Source organism: Hippoglossus stenolepis, chromosome 10 (assembly GCF_022539355.2).
Source record: "Hippoglossus stenolepis isolate QCI-W04-F060 chromosome 10, HSTE1.2, whole genome shotgun sequence".
In the NCBI taxonomy this organism is placed as follows: Eukaryota; Metazoa; Chordata; class Actinopteri; order Pleuronectiformes; family Pleuronectidae; genus Hippoglossus; species Hippoglossus stenolepis.
The window spans coordinates 11,316,709-11,332,855 of record NC_061492.1 but is presented as its reverse complement, the minus strand read 5'-3'; the positions used below and the strand labels follow the sequence as shown (position 1 = coordinate 11,332,855).

General features: G+C 41.7%; 1 protein-coding gene across 2 annotated transcripts in view; it reads left to right on the top strand.

Moving 5' to 3' along the window:
• Positions 1-16,147, top strand: part of myo6b (myosin VIb) — a 38,032-nt gene continuing 21,885 nt past the window's right edge. The window contains exons 1-14 of one of the 2 annotated variants that reach the window (XM_035168207.2): positions 5-237; positions 4,193-4,339; positions 6,410-6,479; positions 6,977-7,050; positions 7,482-7,611; positions 8,055-8,160; positions 8,520-8,575; positions 8,667-8,764; positions 8,854-9,018; positions 10,342-10,422; positions 12,725-12,905; positions 13,720-13,864; positions 15,301-15,458; positions 15,767-15,858. In XM_035168207.2, coding sequence (XP_035024098.2) covers positions 4,223-4,339; positions 6,410-6,479; positions 6,977-7,050; positions 7,482-7,611; positions 8,055-8,160; positions 8,520-8,575; positions 8,667-8,764; positions 8,854-9,018; positions 10,342-10,422; positions 12,725-12,905; positions 13,720-13,864; positions 15,301-15,458; positions 15,767-15,858 — 1,473 coding nt within the window. In that variant the 5' untranslated portion in view covers positions 5-237; positions 4,193-4,222. Of the gene's footprint in view, positions 238-4,192; positions 4,340-6,409; positions 6,480-6,976; positions 7,051-7,481; positions 7,612-8,054; positions 8,161-8,519; positions 8,576-8,666; positions 8,765-8,853; positions 9,019-10,341; positions 10,423-10,529; positions 11,184-12,724; positions 12,906-13,719; positions 13,865-15,300; positions 15,459-15,766; positions 15,859-16,147 lie in introns of those variants that run through there. The other variant, XM_035168206.2, reaches the window with a different exon arrangement.

The window sequence follows — 16,147 nt, the reverse complement described above, 5'->3', positions numbered from 1 at the left end:
TGACGTCACCTGGCTGCGCTCACCGCGGCTCCAGCGCAGCGTGACGTCCAGACGCTGCTGCTCCATCCTGTCCCGGGCTGTCCCGTTCCGTGCCGCGCTGTCCTGTCCTGTGCTGTCCCGCCGCAGGAGGAGAGACACGCCGAGAGGAAGTTGGACTTTACGGAAAAAACAACAGCGAGCAAATCCGCATGAGGGACTTTAAACTTCCTGATCCGCACCGAGTGAAGGACACGAGTCGTAAGTGCCGAACGCTTCTGTCCCGACTTTTGTAGTGAATAGCAAAGAGTCAGCTCCAGGTACTTTGTGTTATTTGCTCGGTTACATGTATGGATGGAGGTGGGGGGGTGCAGCTGCTGCAGCCCTCTACTTCTAGTACTGGTAGGAGTGTTTATTTACTGTCTGAGTCTCACAGTGCTTATTATGGCTTATTTCTAAGGGGCTTAGTACCGTCAGTCTGGGGTTAGTCTGTATAAATGCACTTTGATTATGAGGTTATCTTCTAATGAGTCTCAAAGCTACAGGAAGCTCAAACAAATTACTGTTTGGTTCTAAAGTAGTCTCCGGAATAATTATATTAATAATACAAAATAAAGTTGATGTATTTAGCACTTCTCATAACACAGTTACAAGGTGGCTTACTAGTTTATAATGAAAAAGTAAAGACAAACAGTAGGAAAGTGTCAAAAAGTACATGATAAAAAACTATTTACACAGATATATAAATATAAAAGGTAGGGCTGGCAGATATGACCAAAAATAGTATCAAGATTTTTAAAAAGTCATTAAATATTGATGCTCATCATGATAAGTTTCACATTATGAGTTTAAAAACTTGAGTGAAGGTTGATTTGATAAACATTTGATAAATATTGTTTACAGATGTGTTATACCTCCTCACTGTGTTAAGTATTATATCAAAATATATCTTTTGTTATATTTCCATTGATAAAATATATATTGTGATAATTATTGATATTGTTTGATCACCCAGGCTCTAGTTTCAGATGTTTAATGTTTTCCCATTCGGTTCATTTCATATGTTAAATTATTTACATTATTTAAATTCTCGTGTCTCTAACCTGCTGCCACATCCTAAACATCCCACATTTAAAAAAGGTGCACCTCCGACCGTGTGACCTGTGTGTATGTCTCTCTTTGCCCTGTTGACCTCCACATCCAGTGCTTTTCCCCCCCATGTCCCCTTCGCCTGCCAGGGAACAGGAAGCAAGAGGCAGGAAACGAGAGGCGTGTTTGTGTGCGGCCCTGCTTTGACTCAGAGCTCCACTGTATTTTTGTATGTGTTTATGTTTCCTACCTCCTCTGCACTGTGGTTCTCTTTCTGTTTCCCAGGACACATGACGCCATTTAATACGCTGATAGCTGACTTTTTTTTATACGTGAGGGCTTAGATCCCACATGTAGCGTCTCACCTCTCTGTCTGGATTGGGGTCAAACGCTAAGAGGATTTGCGGCTGCGGAGTCAGTTACTCATGAGGGATTGGTCTCAGTGTGGTTGAGAGCGGCGAGCGACGCCTCCGCTTCGCAGGTGCAGACTTTCAGGACAGACTTTTAAGGGCATCACCCTGTCTAAGTGCCATACCAGATTGTTTTGGGGGTTTGCCGTGAAAGGAGCATGTGGATCTCTGAGGGTTTGGCTCAGGGAGCAGAGCCGAGTCTGATGAAGACGGATGTGTTGTGTGCGGAGCCATGTTTGCAGCAGACTGTATAGACAGCATGCTCCTAAACAAGATAAAGATTACTCCTGATCTTATGGCAAGATGAATGCTGTCATGTAGGCCTTTGTCGCCCGTGTAGATTTGAGCTTTGCTGAGATCTTGTAAACCAGAAGTTGGAAACTGTGAGAAAACACTGTTGTTATCAGCGATCCAACAAAGACACTCAGGGACCCCACAAGCCTTGAACTCACACTAGAAGGTTGAAGATAACAGAGAACTGATCTTGTCCTCCCTACTTCTTGCCTACATGCATGTTTAGATGTGGTTTAAATACAGGCACACATTGTGTAGGTTCATCGTTAACAGTCCTACAGTATTTGATAGTCAAACGAGTATCACTACAAATTTGCAAATGCTAAAAAGGAACGTGTCTCAGTTTTCTCAACGTTACGAACAAAACCTTTTCCATTGTGACAGAAAACTAAGTGACAACACTGATCAGATTTGTGTATTGATCTCTGTTGACAAGAAGCTTCTAGTACAGATATTAGAAGCAACACATTGCATTTACATCTATTCATGCATTTCGCTTCTCACAGTTGGATTTTCTTTTCGCTCTTGTTTTGGCCTTGACAGTAGCGTCTTGCTCTATGATATAGGATCTCTTATCCTGGCCTGGCTGCTGGCCTCCATAGAGAAAAAGGCACAGAGTGTGAACCTAAGATTATTGCTCTAACAATAGATGAGCCATAGAGCAATAAACTGAGATAACAGCAGATTCTTTGTCTCAAGTTACGTTCACTTTCTGTGGAAGCAGTTTGAACATTTGGCCTTCATTTGCATTTTATTATTATTCCACTGAAGATCATTCATTTATACTATACTATGGTATCATTTGTTTTTCATTGGCAATAGTATTTGAGATGGTTCCTCATATCATCCTGTTTTCTTCTGTCCAGGAACTAAGCATTAGAGGGGAAAATATAAAACATCCTTACAAAGTCCTTCTAGTGAAAGGCCTGATGGGAAATATCAGTTGTGTACTGACAAAAGTCCACAGTGGGTATTTTCCAGATGTAGGTTTATTGACCAGACGAGACACGAGCTTGATAACGAAGCAGTAAAGGTCTGTCTCATGTTCCATTAAAGGTTCAGTGTGTAAGATTTAAGTGAAAGGGATCTATTGTCAGAAATAATATAAAATAATCCTAATGATGTTTTTACTAGTGTGTTTCATCTAAATTGTACAAATTGTTGTTGTTTGTTACCCTAGAATGGGGCTTTTATAGTTTAGGGGAGGGTGAAGTGAGGGTATTCCTCAGCAACATGCAACTTCGCCACTAGATGTCACTAAATTCTACACACTGAACCTTTAAGTAATGTAACTTGGAAGGAACTCTCTGCTGTTCAGGACTTAAAAAATTGTTGAGCCATTTTACTAAGAAGATATAATGTGAAAGTAGAAGTAATAACACTAAAGATGTCGTATAGAAAGTTATGAATAATGCAAGATCTCGATTTAGAAAGACATTAAATAGTGATGGTCAGTACAGGTTACCTCTGCAGTGCTGGCTCCAGCATTGAGCTGATGTGATGCACTTGTTGAACTGCGAGTCCTCGTCCAAGGAATGCATCAGCAGATTCTCAGCACCATATCCTCATTGACATCTGAACTCAATCCCTGAACCTATTCGGATGCGTGAGCATAACCTCAGCACTTTTGCGCTGAACATCTGTGTGGATGTCGGATTAACTGTCAAGATCCGTTAATGAGACACACATGAAACCACGGCGTTCGCAATTGACTTATTGGCAACACGAGAGTCCAAATGGGATTGTTTGGGGCGTTTCATGTTAGGTCGCTTGGGGGAGTGTTGTCCTTACTCGGGATTGCAAAAAGACTCCAGTCCCGTTCCAATGGGAGATCCCTTCTTCTAAGGTCAGTAGGAGGGATATCAGGTTAATGGAAAGCAAAACTCTCAATTACATCATGCAAATGACGGAGAAAACCAATCATAGATCAATTAGATCATGAATTTTTTAACATATTCGTTTTTTTGGGGGGATATCCAGGAAAGTTCTATCAGTCAAACCGAGCTACTTTGATATCAGTCTCCATGTCAGTTGAGAGATATTGTTTATGGCAAAATGTCAGTGTATTAAAAAGCTTTAATGTAAAGTTTTTGGGCGTCAAAGACTGAGAAGGGGAAGACTGTGAAATTAAAGTTTGAAGGGTTGAGGAACCTCCCGCCATCGGATAAGGTCAGCGAAAAAAAAATGTTGACAAAAAGAGACTTGTACCCTTACAAGAGATATAAAATTCTCTGTCTTCCAATTAGCAACGGCGACATCAATTTCTGTTTCACACCTATGCAGCCTTGGAGAGAAAGTTTATTTTGTGTTGTCATAGGGCACAGGCTGTATAGGGTACAAATGCAAAACGGTCTACTGTGCTTTGCATGTTTATTTTAAGCCACATATTAATATTCCCTCTCTTCCTTCTCCCTCCTTCTTAGTTGTGTAGCCGTGCTGACAGGAGGTGAGCCATGGAGGATGGGAAGCCGGTATGGGCGCCCCACCCCGCCGACGGGTTCCAGCTGGGCATGATCGTGGACATAGGAGCCGACACGCTCACCATAGAACCACTCAACCAGAGGGGCAAGGTGGGTAATCGCACACAAACTCACCCCTGCTTTCCATTTACAGGCTGAGGTAACAGTGGTGTTGGTGCTTGTTTTTCTTTCACATGTCTCTGCAAGTCAATGAGAGAGTTGCACATTCACTGGTTGTTGTTCACCTTAATCCCAGGAGGGTCATCGCCACATACACACTTGCGTTTATTCATAAACTCACGCACAAGGGTTTCATGAAATAATCCCAAACGCACGGTGAAAGCAATGAAAACATAATTATATATTTTCTGTCTGTCTTGAGTGCCATTTCAGGTAAAAAGGCGTCAGCGGCAATGTGTAAAATGTGAGAAACACGAGAGGCCGCATGTACGGCGCCATGAATAAATAAAGCGAGCGGCAGCAGGTGTGCCGATAGTGTTGCCTGCAGGGAGAGCTGCTCATTAGGAGGTAAAGGCCACCTGTTACACCTGAGACCGTCACGTGTCCCCTTGCAAGCGTCGGGCCTCGGATGCTTACGGCCGACCTGCACTGCAGCAGTTTCCTCTCTGCGTTTGTTACGTTCTCGCCACAGCTCGTGGTCCCAGACCTTTTGGGAGGTGTGTCTGGTTATGTTGCGTTCAGGTGTCCCACTATGCATAACACCACCACACTGGATCTGAAGCAGCTACATCTCTGCTTTCCTCTTCCCTGAGATGTCAACATTTCCATTTACTTGTGCCAGTAAGCAGCTTTTGACGATTAGGGGCTCGTGTTGATGTGCTGTTCACAAAAACACTGTGCTTTCCGCAGCTAAATACGTCGCGTCCTACTTCCTGCTTCCTGCTTCCTGCGTGCTCCATCCAGATGAGAACCCTCACCTGAATGTTCTGGACATTCTCCTGTTGTTGTGAGCACGTCTGACCCGGACATTCTCCTGCTGCATTCTTCATATGTGAAAGACAAACCCAATTTTCCTGACATTTTCTGTAGTGTATGTCTGGAAACAGCTTCATACTGTCCCCTCCTCTACACACCACTCCCAAATATGCATATTTTCAAGGTGCACTACCCTCAGCTGGATACCCTCAGACGATTTGAAGCGAGTATGAAGTGAACCTCCCTCGTAAGAGCCCTCGAATGACGATTATGAGTTTATGCCCCATTGCAGGACTGTAACTCTGCTCCATTCAGCGAGGGAATGAAAGGCCCATTGAGTGTCGTTTTACTGCAGCGTTGAGCTCATTAGTGGCTCGGCTCTGTGCGCGGCCCCTCAGCCCGGGCTGTCTCTTCTTCTTTGTCAAGTTTTATCGGTGGGACATTTCTCACACGGTTGTTATTGTGGACGGGCATGTCCAGATTGAGCCATGGTATTGTAGCTGGCACACAAAGCAGATTCTGTTTATGCGTACAGGCTGTTGGTGGTAATAAAGCATGGGTCTTGGCTCAGACTGGGACACACACGCACACACACACACAAACACAAGCAGGGCTCTTGCTATAGGGAGTGTAATGAATATGTAAATGATATAAAAGAGTGTTTATTATAGGGAATAATCAGACACGTCATTGTCTTGTTTAGCATAAGTACATTTCCTGAGTTTATTCAAATGTAGGTTGTTTTTAATAACTTGATTGGTACAGCGCTCCGCCATTGTCTTTTCTGCACACACACACACACACAAACTCACACACACACTCAAACACACTCACTTATTCGCTCAGGTGTTCAGATCCTGTTGCTCTCCCACCAAATTATTCATCATGCTGCCATGTCTTCTCGTTGTTTCTCTCACAGCCGGCTTGTTCCATTGAATTTATTTCCATTAAGTCAGACAACAGAGTGAGAATATCAGTAACTAATTTAGCCTGGGAACACGTCGTCACACCAAACATCATCACTGTGATCTTTAAGCGTGATGAATGACTCATGTTTATGCATGCTTGTTTAGCTGTGGTTTCATGCTTAACAGGATGCTAATAAAATTAGTTTTTTGTCATAAGCGTTACAAACAATAACTAAATGATAAATAACCATGTGTTTGAAGTTGTCAGGGGTTCATGTAGCAATGTGTGTCCTGAAAGTGAATGTATTAGTAAGGAAAATTGTTTCTGTCTTCTCAGACCTTTCTTGCTCCAATGAGCCAAGTCTTCCCGGCTGAGGACGATGTCAACAAACTTGTAGATGACAACTGTAAGTTAAAGTTTTGTTTTTTTTCAGACTTTTAAGGCCCGCTTTGGACTTGCACCTCAGTACATTTCAGATACTAACCCCCAGTCGTAACCTGAGGTCGTCAGCGAAGGCCCTTCACCATTTCAAAGACCCGGCTGAGGACTAAAGGCGACTGGGCCTTTTCTCTCAGGGCTCCAAACCAGAACAATCTTCCTGTGGAGATCTGTCTGGCAAACTCCTCATCTTCTTTTAACTCCCTCCTAAAGACTCATTAGGAGTCTTTCTATGTTCAATTGTATTAATTTTATAATGTTTTGACTCTTTTCTCATCTCTATCAGTTTTTATATCTGTGCTCTGATGTCGTGTGACCTTTTAAATTGTTTCCTATAATGCCTTCCTTTTTCTTTTTTTTTTTACTGGTAAAGCACCTTGTAACTATGTTTTGAAAGGTGCTATAAATAGAGATTATTCTAATTATATTATTATTAATTGTCTCTCTTTCCCCCTGTTCTTTTAGGTTCCCTCATGTACTTGAATGAAGCGACACTTCTCAACAACGTTCGAGTGCGGTACAACAAAGACCACATTTATGTACGTTCTCTTCCTCGCCTGTACTTGTCTTTATTGTAGCTGCAGTGTGAATCCTTTGAATATGCTCTTGCAATCGCTTAAAGACATTGCTATCGAATTGCATCATAAGGAGATCCAGTAACAAGTGAGGCGACAGAAGGAGAGAGAGGATCTCTATCCTTAAGTCCCGGGGGGGTGGAGAAGTACCAGGTGGTAAAGAGGGAAGGGAACCAAGCGCAGGGTCAGAAAGTCAGACGGTCTAACCCGACTCTGATCCCGGTCCGTCACTTAGGGAATGAGGGACAGCTGGTAGATGAGAAAAGAAAGAAGTTAACAAGTTAGGGTGTGTCTCATTTTCACCTCCTGTAGGCGCATTGTTCAATAATGAATGTGCATTTCTTTCACTGTTTATTAACTCTCTCTTTCTGTACATGTATTTACATCTCGCACAGACTTATGTGGCGAACATCCTGATAGCTGTGAATCCTTACTATGACGTCCCCAAACTGTACGGCCCAGACACCATCAAGTCGTACCGGGGGAAGTCACTGGGCACGCTGCCACCTCACGTCTATGCTATAGGTGAGAGCTAACACCTGCTAACAGCTGCACAGTATCCATCTGCAGGTTCAAGTAATATTAGTCCAGTTACATTAACCAGCTTTGGTATTATCCTGAGTTTATCTTTAGTATTAGATGAATACATTTGCTTTTTTTAGTTTATTAAATATATATATCTTTATATTATATATTATTATTAGTACATTGTATTATTTTTTAACAGAAGAGATTTTGTAAATAATGCAGTACCAAAACATTTAAAGTCACATTGTTGTTGTGTGAGTGTACTTAAAAAAATTAGAACAGGACAAAAGATATATGAAAACTAATACAATGTTCAGTTCAACCTCCCTGATGAGACACTATATAAAAAATTGCATTATTGCATTATTCTTAATCTGTTCCCTGAATAAATCCTGATTATGCTTGAAAATAAAGTAATCTATGATATTTTTTCTCTTCAGCCGACAAAACCTACAGGGACATGAAGGTTCTCAAGATGAGTCAGTCCATCATAGTTTCTGGTGAATCTGGTGCAGGAAAGACTGAAAACACCAAGTTTGTTCTCAGGTATGAACTCACCTGAACTATGCTGCGGCGGTCGCAAATCCAAATTCTGTTCCTCATATCAAACCGAGACTCTTCACACATTATGAGACCCAACGATTATGCCTTGTCCCACAAAAAGATGAACAATACGACATTTACCTGGATGCAATCTGCCATTAAACAAGCAAAAACAATGACTTCTCAGCTACTTTTTTACATGATCACATGAATTCAAAAGACGGCATTCACTACTTCTGTTTTGTTATTGTCGAGCAGCCATAGGGAAAGAAACTTTAATAATTGTTCAAATGTGTAAACTGTGGATTTTTAGTCTTTTAAACTGTTTTTATTCTCCTCTATTCTCTCCCCCCATACTATAGATATCTGACCACAACATATGGAAGCGGTCAGGATATTGACGAGAGAATTGTAGAAGGTAATAAATTATAACGAGCTAAAACCCTGTGTGCGTGTGTGTTGTGTTTGGATACTGTGTGATCCTGATGTATATTATTTCCCGTATCCAGCTAATCCTCTTCTCGAGGCCTTTGGAAACGCTAAAACAGTTCGGAACAATAACAGCAGCCGGTTTGGGAAGTTTGTAGAAATCCACTTCAATGAAAAGGTAATGGGTGATCGCCGATCTAAGTTGGTTTATTATTTTTAAAATCTGCTGTTAAGACTTGATTTCATTCTTTTTTTTGGTTCTTCCAGAATGCAGTTGTGGGAGGATTTGTGTCCCACTACTTGCTGGAGAAGTCGAGGATTTGCACGCAAAGCAACGAGGAGAGGAACTACCACATCTTCTACCGACTGTGTGCCGGAGCATCGGAGGACATCAAGAAGAAACTGCACCTGGACTCTCCAGACAGCTTCAGGGTCAGTGGGCTCACAGGGACCCCAGAGAGTTTGGATGTTTCTCAGCATAAGAACATGTATGACCCCAGTCCCACCTGGTATTTACATCCGTCCTGTTTGATCACAAGTAGAAAGCACTAAGAACAGGTATGAGTGCACCCAAAGGCATCACCCAGGACACATTCTGAGGTGGTCTGGGACGCATGTGGCCACATTCTTTTCACTGTGTCAGCTGAAATCTCTGACCTGCAGTTACACCACCAAGAATCAAAAGTATTTTTACACTTCTCAGTGACAATATGTCGATTTGTTTGAGGCCACCGTCATAATATCAACACTGATCGCCACATAATGATTGATACTTTCCTTAAATTGGTAAAATATTTCTTCATAGCAGCTGCCTGAGATTCATTCAGCCCCTCCTGACTCGCACACACACACAGACACACAGACACACAGTGACATCAGGTGATCTGTAAACTCAGACAGGGTAAAAGCAACATAATTCTGTCTCTGATAACAGAAATAACATGTTTATGTATTTGCTTGAAGAGCGGGGAAGTAATATCCGATTCCAAGTGGTCACACGAGACACATTCAGGACGCATTTTAATATCAGGTGTGAACAGACGTGCTCGACTCTGTGCACTTGTGATCGGGTCTCTCAGGATGGATGTTGATACCAGCAGGTCTGAACAGGGACTATGTGATAGAGGATGAAACTAATGCAATGAAAGTTCAATGAAACAGGGGTCTTGTTTTTTGAAAGAGAGCAGGAATCTGCATTTTGAAAAGCTAAAACAAACGTTTACCTCACTTCATTTGTATTTCATAATAGGCGTGTGTTGGCAGGTCTATAAAAGCCTGTTAGATGATGTTTATTCGTACTTTCTTGAACGAAAATTGAAAGTTCCCCCCGCGTGAAATCAAAACTCCCCTCAGTAACAAAATATTCCACAATTGAATTCTGTCCCGTTCGAAAGCAATTATCAACTCAGCAGGGGCAGAGTCAGAGAGCAGAAAGGTGTTTATCCCAGACGGGATTTTTCTTCTGCATGCATTGCAAAACAACACTTAACGGAACAACAAGCAGCTCGAGCTGTTCCCTCTTAGATGTTTATCATAGTGTCATGATATCAGATCCCCGAGGTGATGCCCACATCAACAGAGGCAATTACTTTGTGCAATTCACTACCAGTCAGCTGTGGAGCAATATTGGAAGACAGCAGAGTAAATCGTTGCGACGTTGGAAATCAATACATTGCGGCATTGCGTCTGAATTAAATTCATCAAAATACTAATTATGTTTAATTGTTTTCTAAAAGTTTGTTTTCTCTGTTGCAGTATCTGAACCGAGGATGCACCAGGTACTTTGCCAGTAAAGACTCGGATAAACAAATCATGCAGAGTCGCAAGAGTCCTGAGGTAATGTCACATCCTGTTCTGGTTCAATTACTAGGAACTCATCTGTTATGATTATTTTTGACACTTGTGTTGCATTTGTCTTTGTTTGGGGGCAACGTTTTTTTTAGAGCAAGAAGACAAAGGCAGAAAATGGAACACTCTGCGATGAATCATTCAGATATGCAATAACAATCAGTTAGTATGGGAGTGAAAGCAAATCCCAGACCGTGTTTTTCAAAATATTTGTTGCCAAGGTGAAATGATATGCAAAAAAAAACTGGTCAATCGCAATTTTTTATGCCGAGAAATTAGTTCAAGTCTGCGTATTTGATGAATTATGTACGACATGAAAAAGAGCCAGGCCCTCGACGAGTTGCAGAGCCTGCAGGAGACGTGTAATTAATATCATGAAACAATTAGAAAAATAAGTGTGACAGGTCGCTCTCTCAGGGACTAATTAAACATGTTCACTTCACTTGTTGTTTTTCTAAGACAGAATAATATCTCCCTTCTATGTTAATCAAACTTCCAGGTGAAATGGTGGTAAACAAAAGAGCTTTCAGCCCTCTTTTTTAATGGGTTTACTCATAATGAGTTTATTTAGCAAAGAAGGGTAATGATTTAAACTTGCTTCACCTTTAAAGGCCAATCACAACCTTTAATCTTTGACTTTCAGACAGATTTCTCATCCCATCTTTCACAGACATATCAGCGTCTGTTTACTTTTACCTTGTTTTTATTTTAACAGAATCAACAATACAGAAAGCATGTGCATTTATGTTTATTTTCTTAATTGAAGTTCTATATATCTGGTTGTATTTATATTTTGTTTATATTAAGTTATTTATCATAACGTTTATGGTTAAACTGTAAAATATCAAGCCACAATTACATTTCTTTGTCATAAGGGTCTGATAACAATGTCTCAGATTTACTTTTTTTTAGTAATGTTTAGATTTTTAATTATAGTTGTTGTTTTTCTGTTTAGCCAAAGACAATTTTCGATAATTTAGACAATAAACTCTAACCTAACCTTTTTTATTTTTTTTTTTATATATCAGTATCATATATCGTTCAGGCTCTGATGTTTTACTCATGTACTATATGATATTAGCTGAGTTGTACTTTAGTGTGTGTATTAATATTTCAAAAAAACATGTATTTTTAATTTTCCCATTGGAATATGTGCACCCAAACACATATCAAAAATTGTGTCTGTGCTCCAGTTTTTTTTTTTTTGTGTTAACAAAATCTTTAACAGTGTCTAGTAACGTAATCGTTGGAGTCCCTGTAAGCTGTGGTTGTAAGTACACTGTGTGTTATTAACACATTGTTGTGCGTCTGTGTGTCCTGCCACACGCCTCTGTTTCTGTATATAGGACAACAAGGTGAATTGTTACTTTATTTATCAGAGCTGTGTGTCCGCTGCTCTTTCTCCTGTGTTCCTCCTAAAGGTTTTTCACATGCTGCTGTGTGTAGTGCACGCTTCCTCTTCTCTGCATGTGTCTGCCACGGCTGGGTGGGGTTAGAAAAACACAAAGGATGCTTGTTCAGCTGGTTTCAGTCAGACTGGACGATGAAGGGCTGCACAGTTATTTGCCGTAGACACAATCGATACTTGTGAAAGATATTAGTTTTTCATTTTGCAGACTTGCTGTCTCAGGGCCTAGTCCCACTGGCGACGTGTAGTTCAACTGTGGTGAACTTTGACCCACGATATTTGTGTGACTGGGTCAAAACGATGACAAACGTGTTCCCATCAATACAGTAACTGTGAAAGTTTTCTTATAAATCACTTAATTCAAGAGTCATAATTAGTCATAATTGTGCAGCCCTTGTTAATTATCACTCTGCGTTTAAGCTACAGTCTTGACCCCTGATGACTCTTGAAGTGGTCTGTTCCAGTCATGTTTTCGCGCTGCATGTTTCTGTTTTCACAACTCCTGAGATAACATAAATGTTTCAGATGGTTTTTGTCTTTTCTTTAAAAGTATAAATACATGAGTGGACCAGACATTTGGAGACATGGCTCCTGTAGCAGAGCAGCCTTAGTTGTATAGGGTGGTGTGTTTGTTGGGTGCTGCTGCTGGTGGAGGCTTTTACTGGTCAGATATTTTGGGGTTTGTTCATCTCTAACGTGTGGCTTTTATAGTTTAGAATCACATTTACTCAATATCTGAAGGCAAATGGTTTAATCAAACTTTGAATAATATAAAATACAGATTGATATTCACAGATTGTTTGAGTAAATCCTGATCTGAATTGAGCTTTCACACTTTTTTCAGTTTCGCGACCGTTCCTAACTCTCTCGTGTCTTTTGCAGCATCTGAAGGTCGGCGCTCTGAAGGACCCTCTCCTTGACGACCAGGGCGACTTCAACAGGATGTGCGGGGCCATGAAGAAGATTGGCCTGGATGACACTGAGAAGCTGGACCTGTTCCGGGTGGTCGCCGGCGTTTTACATCTGGGCAACATTGACTTTGAAGAGACGGGCAGCTCCTCGGGTGAGGGAGAAAAAAAAAAAGATACATTTTTGGGTTCTGGCAACAAATGTCACTAGAGCTCACTGCAGGGGTATTTTAGTTTTAGCCTATTTTAGAAAGTAGAAGTAGGAAAGCGTTACTTCCTTGATGCCACAGTATCCATCAGAGGTTCAATAAGTCGGCATCAGTTGTTTTTTGGTTGTCTTTTTTCAGTAAATGAAATTCTACAGATATGTGTTGTTCAACCAGAGCTATGTCCTTCAACACCATCGCAACTCTGTTACCTCGGCAACCACGATGTCTGTCTCCCTCTCATTTCTTGTTCATTCTTTATATTTCTGTCTATACAGTCAATGTCTCTTAAGATTGAAAAAATACACGACAACGGCTTTTAAAAGGGAAGTTGTCAACAGTTCCTTCCTCAATACACTGAATGACCACAACTGAATTTCCCCATTCACCTTCACATTAGACCTCTGATTGTGGAAGGTGCCATTAATTATGACCTCTTTACTTCACTCACATTAGTTTGTAAAAGAAGATTAAAAAAGATAGAAAACGATATAAGATATTAAGTTAATCATGGTTTTTTAAGTATAGATTCACCATTTGAATTCAGACATGAACCTTTGTCTTTCACATATGAAGAACGCAGTAGGAGATTATCCAGGTCAGAACATTCAGGCGAGGGGTGGAGCGAGCAGGAAGCGGGACATGATGTATTAATTAACATTTCCCTGAAAATGCATTGGAAGGAAAGACAATATAAGTATTTTGTTCAACAACAATCTGTATGTGTTTTTTTTTTACTGTTTATATTTCCTGTATGTTTCAGGTGGATGTCATTTAAAAAATCAGTGCAGCCAGACTCTGGAGTGCTGTGCTGATCTGCTCGGTCTGGACCAGGACGATCTGCGCGTCAGCCTCACAACAAGAGTCATGCTCACCACAGCAGGGGGCGCCAAAGGAACAGTTATCAAGTAAGACCAGTGGTTTTCAGCCTTTTACGATTCAAGGCTCCTTTTGCAACTTCTCTTGGGTTTTAATGGAGAAAATCAGCTTGATATTCTCTTTTTGCAGAAGCCACTGCCGTCATTTACAAACAAAAATGAACAGAACTAAGTGAAGGCAATGAGTTCATAATCTGAAAACGGCTTATTCTCCTTAGACGGAGATTAACCAACTGGAATTTAAACGGCACAGTTACTGGATAAGCAGTTGTTTCCTGTACTGCAAAGTCTTTAGATGTATTTATCGAGCAAGATGATGAGATTTTATTATGACACTGAATTAAGCCTGTTATTTTATGGTCTTAGTATGAGAGAGTAGTATATGATAGAGCTAGTGGTTTTATTTTGTGCATGATTGCAAAGTGTTTTACTCGCAGGTTAAAAGGCACATGTACAGAGGGGGAATATGGCACAGTACCGGCACTGCTGCTGCGTACTTGTGGTGGTGATGTGGTGTTTGAGTGATGGGGGGGGGGCACGTTTGGTGGATTAATATTTCAGGGGGGCCAGATGCTTGCCTGGCCTGGAAGTGTTTTCTCCACATAAATAATGCAGCTCGTATCTGAGGAGGCAGGCGAGCATGGCCGCTGTACAGTAGAGGCCCCGGCGTCTGGGGAGCAGGTGGAGCTTAGGGGTTTTGTCATTAAGCCCCAGTCTACCCAATGGGAGGCTGAGGGTAACACAGGGGGGGGCGGTGGATGTGATGGTACCAGGGATGAGGGGTGTATCTAACTAGTGTGCATATGAAGCATTGTATCTGATAAAAAAAGAAAAAGAAAAAGAAGCCTGCCACTGAGGTTAATTGTAAGGATCTCGAAAAAGACTTGCTGCATAAAAGAGCTTGTGTATTCTCACGAGAGGCAGGATGTGGTGGAATATTCCCGTTTGTAATATCCGACTGTTTTTTTCCCTCATTGAGACGAGAAAAGGAGAAAAGGATCAAAGTGAGTAAAGAGAGATCATAGCAAAAAAATTAAAAAAAACAGACCATATCATTTTAAATTCATCCACTTCATCCTCTGGGGGAGCTGAGTTGAACTCTGGGCCACTGAGGATCTGCACCTTGCCTGTACAGTCAACCCCTGTCAATAATTCAAAATAAAAGGTGTTGAAGAGTCGTCAGAGAGCCTTGTCGGGTTCAAGGTTCAAACTTTAGCTTTAATACGTTTCTCTCCGGCTCAGAAACCCTCGTTTTAAAGCGGTCGCCTAACTTGACTGTTAAGTTCGGAAAGGGTAATGGCGCATACGCTGCAAAATGTGTCACGTTGAGACGGCGTAACTTTTGCTGTCACATGAAAATTGGGTTGATTTAAAAATAAATAGATAAAAGAGAGGGATTTAATAGGCGACCGGCAATGACCCCGTTTTTTCGGACCTTCTCTGCCCCACTTTGTGTGTCCCTGCAGGGTGCCTCTCAAGGTGGAACAAGCAAACAACGCCCGCGACGCCCTGGCCAAGGCCGTGTACAGCCGGCTCTTCGATCACGTGGTCAAGCGGGTGAACCAGTGTTTCCCCTTCGAGACCTCGTCCAACTTCATCGGGGTGCTGGACATCGCTGGGTTCGGTAATGAAATGCAGCTAGTGGTCTACAAAATGGAGATTTAGCTCAACAAAGTTTTGCCAATCTGTAAATTTGCAGCTTGCAGATGCAGTTTGTGCTCCCATTGGTTTGTTCAGTCTAAAGATGCACTTATCTGTGCAGCATGTTTCCTAATATAAGAACCCTCATGCACACACACAAACACACTTCATTACCAGGCCACTTTGCTTAGAGAATTAATTTCCTCCTCTGCCATATTTAACACAGCATTTTAATGTTTTTCATTTTGGATTTAATTGAAATGTGTTTTTGTTCCTGCTTCCTGTGTTTAGAGTATTTCGAGCACAACAGCTTTGAGCAGTTCTGTATCAATTACTGCAACGAGAAACTGCAGCAGTTCTTCAACGAGCGCATTCTCAAAGAGGTGGGTGATCCGGCGTCTGGATTCAGGTGGTTCGGTGTGGTTTACCTCTTCTGTCCTGGGACACCTGCCATGTCATGTCACTCACAAGCCAAACCCTCGCCTGCCAGTAGGAGGTGGTTGGGAGTCCGAGCTCCTTCTGGCTTTCCCTCCGTGCATGTTTTCCCTGCGTCTCTCCCGTGCGCTCTCTCATTAGAACGCTAATTTCTCTAGGGACACGACGAGGCTTGTTCCTCCTCCTGTGATCTCTTAGCGTTATTCTCTTCCAAAGGTTTCCAATTAATGCTCCACA